The 9,614-nt window shown below is 40.4% G+C and overlaps 1 protein-coding gene across 2 annotated transcripts in view; it reads right to left on the bottom strand.

The window, feature by feature from the left end:
- clcn7 (chloride channel 7) overlaps nt 1–9,614 on the bottom strand; it is a 14,007-nt gene that overhangs the window by 1,978 nt on the left and 2,415 nt on the right. For both annotated transcript variants that reach the window (XM_035654783.1, XM_035654782.1), the window contains 22 exons: nt 9,072–9,137; nt 8,547–8,612; nt 8,257–8,389; nt 7,815–7,924; nt 7,099–7,179; nt 6,930–6,992; nt 6,703–6,786; nt 6,361–6,454; nt 5,360–5,424; nt 5,099–5,215; nt 4,940–4,994; nt 4,756–4,816; nt 3,462–3,603; nt 2,683–2,776; nt 2,346–2,518; nt 1,948–1,999; nt 1,655–1,782; nt 1,241–1,326; nt 888–1,020; nt 571–630; nt 282–458; nt 40–120 (listed from right to left, as the gene is read on the bottom strand). In XM_035654783.1, the coding sequence (XP_035510676.1) occupies nt 40–120; nt 282–458; nt 571–630; nt 888–1,020; nt 1,241–1,326; nt 1,655–1,782; nt 1,948–1,999; nt 2,346–2,518; nt 2,683–2,776; nt 3,462–3,603; nt 4,756–4,816; nt 4,940–4,994; nt 5,099–5,215; nt 5,360–5,424; nt 6,361–6,454; nt 6,703–6,786; nt 6,930–6,992; nt 7,099–7,179; nt 7,815–7,924; nt 8,257–8,389; nt 8,547–8,612; nt 9,072–9,137 (2,121 nt within the window). The remainder of the gene's footprint in view (nt 1–39; nt 121–281; nt 459–570; nt 631–887; nt 1,021–1,240; nt 1,327–1,654; nt 1,783–1,947; nt 2,000–2,345; nt 2,519–2,682; nt 2,777–3,461; nt 3,604–4,755; nt 4,817–4,939; nt 4,995–5,098; nt 5,216–5,359; nt 5,425–6,360; nt 6,455–6,702; nt 6,787–6,929; nt 6,993–7,098; nt 7,180–7,814; nt 7,925–8,256; nt 8,390–8,546; nt 8,613–9,071; nt 9,138–9,614) is intronic.

Genomic DNA, 9,614 nt, shown 5'->3' with positions numbered 1-9,614 from the left:
GTGTGTGTTTGTGTGTGTGTCTGGGTCTTAAACTCTTACCCTGTTCTCATCATCCACTACCACCAGGTGTCTGAGTCCCAGCGCTCTGAACAGCTTAAACACACGAGGCAGAGACGTTTCCTGCACACAAAGAATGTAATAACCAAACTGGATTTAATGAATCTGACAACACCAATAGAGCAGTCTAAGAAACACTGAACAGTCTCCGCTGCGGAAGTTAAAAACTGCGCCAAATCTGTACTTGAACATCAGTAATGCAAAAATGTGTGTGTGTGTGTTACCTGTGGTACAGTGTAAGGCGTTGGGTTCATGAACTCAGTGAGGTCCATCATACACTCCCTCTCGTCCTGGGAGACGTGGATGCTCTGGATCGGGGGAAAGCGGGGATAGGCGTCCCTGAAGTCCTTCAGCTGGAGCTTCCTTTGGTTCAGCCGGGACCGGGCCAACTCCACAAACACCTGCCGGTCCAGGACAGAGCAGGGACAAACATTGACTGAATCAATTTAAACTCTCACAATAAGGATGTATCTAACAATATTGCAAACATCTGTTTCCTACTGCTGATGTTACCTTGTGCTTGAGAAGAACAATGAGCTGAGAGCGAAGGATGAGGCCGCAGAGCTTCGCTGGCTAAATGTGAGAGACGATATTAATGAAAGAAAAAACTTGTCTACTTACAAGTAAAATCCCTTCTGGTACACTACTATCAGTCTATAATGTTCAGTGCCAAGAGTCGTCCTGGATCTCTAATTTGCTGCAGTATTTTTTAGTATTTCACCATCCTTGTTAAAATGTTTCTCCCCAAACAACTGCTGATTGTTGGTTTAAAAAAAAAAAGGAACTAAAACTGCAAGCTTAATTAAAAAACCAACGCCACCATTTAGTACCTCATCGCTATCAGCAACCTGCACAACAACTGGGAAGCCGTTGTGATTGGTAGATGTGTTGCTAAGGACGTCCACGATGGTTCCCACCTTCTCTATCCTGTTCAAACAGGTGACCGGAGAACTCATCACCTCTCTGGATGTAAGTAATGAAAGAATGAGAAAAAGTAGAGAGTGAGAAAGTGCCAGATCTAAAATCTAAAATCAGAGTTCACCAAGATCTTTAGAAGAAGGAATGTAGGTTTCTACATAACACTGAACACACAAAGTAAACACCACACCAACTCTCTCAGGTCCTTCAATGTTTTGGATATAATTTAACAATCTCTCTCAGCCATCGACAGAAAGGATGTTACCTGGCGTTCAGCCAGTGGGAGGTGGCAGGAGCCTCCCAGTGCAGGAAGGGAACACTCTGCAGCTTGATGTGGACATCATACAGGCCCTGGAACAGAAAGGGACAGGTTACAGACACCGTGTCCCAATCCCATCCAACATGCTAACTGTATACAGTATGCACTTTATACTTATCTCTATAGTATACAAAGAAATGTACATACTTGATTTGTTACTCAAAACATGTTGAGAATTAGTGTGTTAGTATGTATTTGGGACACAACTACATTGTGTTTGTGTCTCTATACTGTCCTCTGCAGTGAGTCTGTTGTATTTAATTCTGAGGTGAGGGATACTATAATAAGGATTTATTACATCAGCCAATGAGACACAGAGGGAGACAGGAACACTGTGTATGTCTGTACTTCTTAACTCACCTCTACAAAGTAGTCTCCTACTATCTTGGCAGTCATGAGGACGAGCATGATGGGAAGGCCGTACGTGACATTTCCTGTAGCTTCCACCATGATGACAGTCAAGCTGAGAGTCATCCTCACAATGCCACCTGTAGAGAACAGTGCAGTATTACTGGTACTATACTTCCATCTTTGTGAGTATTTGACAGAATATGGGTTATGCATGTGTCACTGTGATTGGTCAGAAAATATGGTCTATTTATAATCTTCCTGTAAAGCACTAAAAACTGAAAAAAAGTCTTAACATTACTCACCTAACTGAGCTGCAGCTCCAATCAGGGCATATTTACCAGGGTCAGCCCAGATCTGACAAAACAACATAGACAGTGAAGTCAAACAGTAAGTCATAACATCTGGAATATTAATTTAGACCTCTACTCACCAATTCATTACGAAAAATATAGCAGTCTCAGTCACTAAAAGGTCAAACCAAATGCCAATGTTGGCATCAGGAGTTTAAAGAAATGTGGACTTAAATTTGAGAAACCACACTGGCATGAGAGAGAAACTACAAACTATTTTAATCATCGTCTTGTTCAGGTAATTAAGGCATCCTCAAAAAGATCCAAACTATGACTATATCATCATAGGTTAAACTGAAAGTTGTCTTGTCCTCATCCTACAGAGCGAAGCATAATGCACACACACTAACCGTGGCATTGGAGGTGATGGAGGACAGCAGTATTCCAAACAGTCTTCCCCAGGCTGCTCCTATTAGCAGAGAGGGGATGAAGACTCCAGCAGACACTGCCAGGCCGTAGGTCCAACACGCCAGGAAGAAGTAGGTCAGAGTAAACAAACCCAGGGTCAAAGGATTGTAGGATCCTTTAAGAAAGAGAGGAATGAGAAGATGAGCACAATAATGCTTCCTGTTTTATTCATCATGATGCCATTTCCCTCCCGTATACAAAGTAAAGGAAGAAAAAAATGGCTGATGCACAGTTTGTACATAAGTATTTTAGAAGATTTCCCATAAGAAACAGCTTTACCTGGCTGGTTGTGGAAGAGACTACGAACACTTCTCTCAGGAGTGTTGAAGAAGGCTGTTGCCATGGAGTTATATTCCCCATCCGCACAGAACAACTTAGAGAGAGAAAGAAAATGTTAAGAGTGCCACAACAAGAGAAAGAAGAGGAGACACAAAGAGCCTTTTTTTCTGTTTTTGTGTCTGTGTTGAAGCTTCTACAGGCTATCTGCCAGATGACACACAATTCTAAAACAAAGGGCATTAGGACAGAGAAAAGTCGAAGACTGATCGTCACCCATCTGGTGTTGTGTTGGATCAGTGGTCCAAAGTGCATTAAATGTAAGGAATCACCAAAGTTATTATTCTTCATCCTGCGGGGAGCATGAATGTGTGTACCAAAAATAAATGGCAATCCATCCAGTTATTGTTGAGATGTGTCAGTCACAAATGTGAACCTCATGATGGCGCAAAGTCAGGAGGATCATCCACGGGGGACCATGAATGTCAAATGTGTTCCTTCTGAGATCTTTTGGCAATATTGTTCTCACGACATTAATGCTGGTAAAGAATACTGAACTGAAACTGTGGTGTGTGGTAGAACATAAGAGATACCAATATTCACAGTGAAAATGACATATCCTCTTATCTAAATCTGCACGTGTCAATCTAATTTGCTAAAGTCATGCACATCTAAGTGTTAAAACAATGCATGACTGTGCTTTCGACTTCCCATCGTCTCTCATCGTCTAAACCAAGAAAAGTCAGCAAGAGATTGTTTTTGTGTGTGTTCTGTGTGTGTACCTGCAGTGGGTACTCCTCATTGTGCTCAGGTCCCAGAGGCTGACAGTCATTAGAGAAGTAGATCATGGTGAATGACACTGTTGCGGTCACTGCAGCCACCAACATGGCTTCCATCACTTGCAAACAAGGGCGATGAACATACCTGTAAAAGAGATACACACACACAGACACACACACACACAATGGCTTTAATGAACCAGAAAAAATGTTTGTGCCCATTTGTCTGCCTCAGTACGGACTTTCCTAAGTGACAAGGAAACTCTGGGTGCAATGAAAACAAAGCTTATCTGCCATTTTGTGCCTTTAGGCGATGTGGCTGTATTTAAATGTCAAGTAGAATCAATTATTATTATGAAATGTGATGGAAATAGAGAATTTATCTTTACACTCACTCACTGTGTCAGATGACAGAGTATTTTTAGAAGCAGGCCAGACAGGCACTAAATATAATATACTGAGCAAATACTTTTTAATGATTGCCAGATGAAGAGATGAGTGCCATTTTATTTACTGAGAGTTATGCAGACCAAAGTTACACAAACACAAAGCAGGAACTGTCATAAATCTGACAGAGTGGCTTATCTTACAAGTTAATACACTTATATAACTTAGTTCATGGTTCACAGACTTGGTACATAATCTTGTAAAAATATATTCAGATATTGGCAAATTATGGCTACAGCTACTAAATAAAAGGCAAACTAAGTGGGACTTTTTCATTCTGCTTGTAAACACACCATTAAATGTATATACATATATATAAAGCTTTAGTAGTAAAGCTTTTTAGGTGACTTCAGAAAGCCACCATTGTAATTTCACGACGTACCTAAATACACACAAACACAACAATCATATTCAGATATATTCATAACAATAATAATATAATTATAATATTATAAATATATATATAATTATAAATAATATAATTAACACAGAGCATCTAATGCTGGTAAGATTGCAACTGAGTCCAGACAAGGAAGCAGTAACCAGCTTATCTTCGCTGAAGTCTCCTCCCAGTGACCGTACCTGTTCCTATTCTATTATTAAACACATCAATCATAAGACACTGTCACTCTAAGAAACTGTTTTAAGCGCTAATCTGAAAACCTCCTCATGTTGGACTCCACCCTGTTTGACAGGCGACAGCAAAGCCTCCATGCTACCATGTGTTGTTTTTCTTAGCACACTACACATACTAAGCAATCTTTTATATGTCACCTGAGCCTTTGTTAAAACTTCCTCAAGTTGATAAATTGTTCCTTTTTACAGCATTTGATCCCTGTCTTAACATTACCTGATCCTGAAGATGGTCAGCCAGTAATTGAGAACGTTGAACAGAGCTCCCAGAAGTCCACCTGCACAGGAGAGGGATGAAAAACAAAAAATAAAAACACACGGGCTATGATTATGAAACTTGTCGTCATGTGCACCCAGTGAGGAATTGAACATATTTTCCCAAAACATAAAAAAGTTTTTACCTATAGCTCCCATAATGATGAACAAGGGAATCTCATAGAGGTTATACGCCACACTCTGAAAAAGGATTACATCATGTCATCTTTTACACTAACAAACAACATAAAGCTGGAAAAATGCATGATGTATCTGCTATATATACATATATATAAGTTTCTCACATCACTCTCAAAGCGTCCAAAGTTGATAAGACCTGGGCTGGAGAGGTCTCCTGGTTTGTTGTGATAGATACTGAGGAAGAAGTTTAGGGTGAAGGTCGAGATCATAGAGGCAAAGAACTGGAGATAAGAAAGAAAGAAGGAGGATGATGATGATTAAATTAAGAACAACATTTGCCATCCTCATCCATCTACCTTGACAGCACTACACAATCATTACTAAGGAGTTTACGATGGGGGTGCACAGAGAACAACGTGACTTACTATCCTCCACGTCAGCATCTGGTTCCAGAAAGAAGCTCCCTCCTCTAGAGAGAACAGAACGCCGCCTGTCGCCCAGAGAGACAAAATCACAGTGAAGAACCACGGCAGCATTTAGATAGTAACTAATCCCTATGATGCACTTGTGCAATGATGAGCATCCATTCTCTGATGTGAAGAGTTTAAGTCGATGAAAGGTTAGCTGGTATTATCACAAGGCATCCGCCACGCAATGTGTTGATTGATTAGCGCGCAGTAGGAGCAGAACATTTACTGGGTTCACATAAGTTAAACTGCAAACATTCCTGTCATTTCCCCTGCAGCTTTACCATCACAACAAGCAGCCATCGACAACCTAGTTCCAGTATGTCAGGTGATGGCAGGCTTTCTGCAGCATTCAGCAAATTAAATCTAAGACTGTTTTAATACCGTTTTAATACTACATAGAATGCAATTTAGTATAGAGTATATGAGAGTATGACGGAAAACCAGTAGGGGTCATGTTGCCTATGATTTTTTATTATTATATCACATTTTCAGTTCTTCATAGTATTATATAATAAACATTTCTAATGATAAAATTAAGAAATATGAATGCAAACTGGACCCACATAAACGGCATAAAATGAATGGATGATTAATTCATTCAGGTTTTTGCTGAAATCAACACTTATAGTGTTACCGTAGCTAGCAGTATGGACAGTGTTTTCTTTGTTTGTCTTGGGTTCTGTTTCTTTCTCAACTTCTGCTTTGACTTGTCTGACAGACAAGATGGTACAAGTCACAATCTTGTACCATCAAGAATCATCACAATGAAACTGCAGAGTGACAGTATATTGCTATTCCTATCCCTTGGAGAACAAGCGTCATAGAGGGAATTTCCTCACAGGTTTTTTTGTCTTTAGTTTGGGCGTGCAGTCATATTGTTGGACTCCTGGCTTTATAGCAGCTAAACCGCCCACAGAACTAAGGCAACTTAACAATAAAGTAAGGTTGCTTTTTACCGACTGGTGCTCCAAAAGCAGCTGAGACTCCGGCAGCAGCTCCAGCAGACACAAAGTCCCGTTTTTCTGTGTCTCTCCGAAAGTATTCAAAGATCTTCAAACAAACACATTTATTACTAGTTATACAATTGCTCACAAATGCACTCTAATGTACACACTTTAAAAACATATCTGTGCACAGCCATGCCTGACCAACGAACGGTAATATCCAATGTTTCTTACTGATGTTAAGTAGCCTGAAAGACACACACACACACACACACAGAGACACAGACAGACAGACAGACAGGTACACTGTAACCACAGACAGACAGACAGACAGACAGACAGACAGACACTGACCTTGAAGTCTCGCTTTAAAGAGGTGCTCCTGCCCTGGGAGACTCCTGCAGCTACAACAGCACCAGAGTGAATCATGGGCCCTTCCTAAAAGAATTGTGGGTAAACAGGAGGACAGGTATGAAAGAGACTTCTTGACAGGACTTATATATACAGAGTCAGTCTGTACGACCTTAAAGGTAAACTATCATCAATCATCAATATCAATTTAAACCACATTTCACGTTTACCTTTCCCACAGCAAGACCGCCAACCACGGAGCAGATAACACCGCACACTTTCACCACCAGTGTCTGTGGAGGGCAAACACAACATGTTAAGGACACAAAAGTCCTTTCTATTCAATAAAAGTTCAATTACTTTCATTCATGTATGCATGTGTGTGTTTTATGTGTGTACCTTGAGTCGCACCACCCTGGGAATCTTGATTCCATTCAGGTAGCATTTTATCTGAGGAATACCACTTCCTGCTGCTATGGGCTGGATGAGACAAAGGGGGAGGATGTGGGGGGTTAAAGAGGGGCAGGATGGAACATTGAAAGGAAAGATGGAAAGCGTAAAATATAGAGAGTACAGTATTTATTACAGGAGCCATAGCTGAGGATGTGACGAGAGAATAGTGGTGGCGTTAAAATATTCATAATACTATTAGAAACAATCACTTGCCAGTAATCTCATGAAATGGCATTCACAGCTGACATACTGTAGCAAACTTTGTGGGAATAAAAATCACAACTGAAGCACTTCTTTCATTAGTGTGGTTGCAGGGGGAAAGTTAATGTTACTTAAAAAACCTCAACAAGTCCCTGTTGAGCAACTGATACACTGTGTCTAACCAAAGTGACAGGAATAGAGAAGCACATTCATCTTGACAAATTTTCAATATTACGCACTGCTGGACTCTAACTGGTGCAGTTATACAATTGCCTAAGTAGTTTTCACTTCCACATGCGAATTGAATGGTTTGTAATTCTGATAAGAAACACTTTTATGACATACTTCTTCTAAATCCAGGGTCACACACTCGAGGAACACACAAAAGAGGAAGACATCTATAATACAGACAGGAAGTTGTGATATTTCCAAAAGGTCACATTGTTTCCTTATCCTCCTACCTCAAAATATGCAACTATGATAGCCCCGACCATGACAAAGGCGGAGTTGAAGACGGCCCAGAGGATGAGGGAGATCGACAGGCCGCCCGCCTCAGTGAACTTCTCTATGTCTGTGAGGGGTCAGAGGTCAAGGAAAGATCTCCAGGTTCTTAGAGCATTACGCTGGAATTAGCCACATTACACTGTTTAGCAGCTACGTATGATGTTTACTTGCTTATGAACAACAAATTTAAAGACACAAGGTGAAGACACTAACGTCATTTACATGATAGATATGACCGGAAGGATGAATAACCATAACACACACTTTGAGACATAATAACATAGCTAGTCTTTTCTAACAACATATATATACTAACACAGCGATTCTTCCAGTCACTGCTCTGTCTCTCTGTACTGTCGTCTGAGTAGGTGTATCTTGGTGTACAAATCTTTAGGATACTCAGTTTGACCACTTGGTATTTGATCCCAGCCAGTTCCTCCACGACAATGTCGATGAAACAGGCGATGAGGCCGGTTAGAAAGCCAATTAGACCACAGACCACCCAGCGACTGATCTCTAGGCAGCGGAAACCCTAAAAGTCCAAGGTGAGAGAGGGAAGGGAGAGGAGGACAGGAGAAACAGGACAAAAGCAGGGAGGGTGAAACAAACAGAAAAAAATACATGATTTTATACACAGTAAAATATTGAGGAAGTATAACACATATTCACGTGATTTCCACTTCACTTACCATGTAGCTCATCCTCCTTTCCTCCTCCAGAAACAGCTGGTTCTCAATATTATCATAGTCCAGACTCTGGAATAACGTAAGTAAATACAATAAATCAGTAACATAAAGATAAATGCGATGATGTTTACTTCTATTCTTCAATGCTTCATGATAAACACAGATCCTCAAAATTTAACAAAACCTAACATGTGTGCATACACTTTTTATTAGATCAAAGTCAGCAATTTCATAGCAAACCAAAAATATGTGAATACAAAGCTGATTTTATCGATTGTTGCCAATTTCCAGCCTGCTTAAGGAGATTATTGCCCTCTGTGTGCACAACATGCTTCATGTACTCAAGTCCATTTTCTAAACCGGTGTTACTGACTCATTTTACTATAATTTCCTCTATTTAGCAATACCAGTCTTTTTTTTAAAACTCCTACAGGGACTCACAGAAATATTAACGTTTCTAATTCTTTACACACACTTGCAGTAGGGGGTTTTACTCGTTTAATGATCTAATGATCAGCACTCAGTTACCTCAAATTTAAGCGACAGCAGCTTCTCATTATGAGGAATCTCTTTAGGCCGACCCCTAAGAGAGTCCTGCAGGGGAAAACACAGAAAAAAACAAAGGTCACCACACCATCACTGACCCACAACCTCTGACCTGTGCAGTCATGTGAGGGACTACACGGAGCTAGGAACTGAGAAATCAGACATTTTGGATCAACAGCAGTGAGCACAGCAGTGTTTCACAAGCATTTGAAACAACATGAGAAAGCATTTTTTTTTAATCTAAGTTTGACTTAGATTTTTATCTAACTCAGATACTGGAGCATTGATAATGATGCGGCCGGAAGATGCAGTGACTGTGAAAAGAAACGCACCAGTGTTTCCTCCAGAACATTTAGCATAAAATAGCCGAAGCTAAGATTCTTGGCGTTGTGTTTTTCCAATGGTAATGCAGACTATTTAGTGTTGAAGGAAAGACTGGTGCAAAAGAGTGCATTCTGACATACATACAAGCCGGCTACAGGCAATTCAAAAGAACTCCATTTCACACTTGCATGCAATGTTAAG

The sequence above is a fragment of the Morone saxatilis genome, unplaced genomic scaffold (genome assembly GCF_004916995.1).
Source record: "Morone saxatilis isolate NCDOM2014 unplaced genomic scaffold, NCSU_SB_2.0 Contig14, whole genome shotgun sequence".
NCBI lineage: Eukaryota > Metazoa > Chordata > Actinopteri > Moronidae > Morone > Morone saxatilis.
Note: the sequence above shows the minus strand (reverse complement) of the source record. Positions and strands in the feature narration are given on the sequence as shown.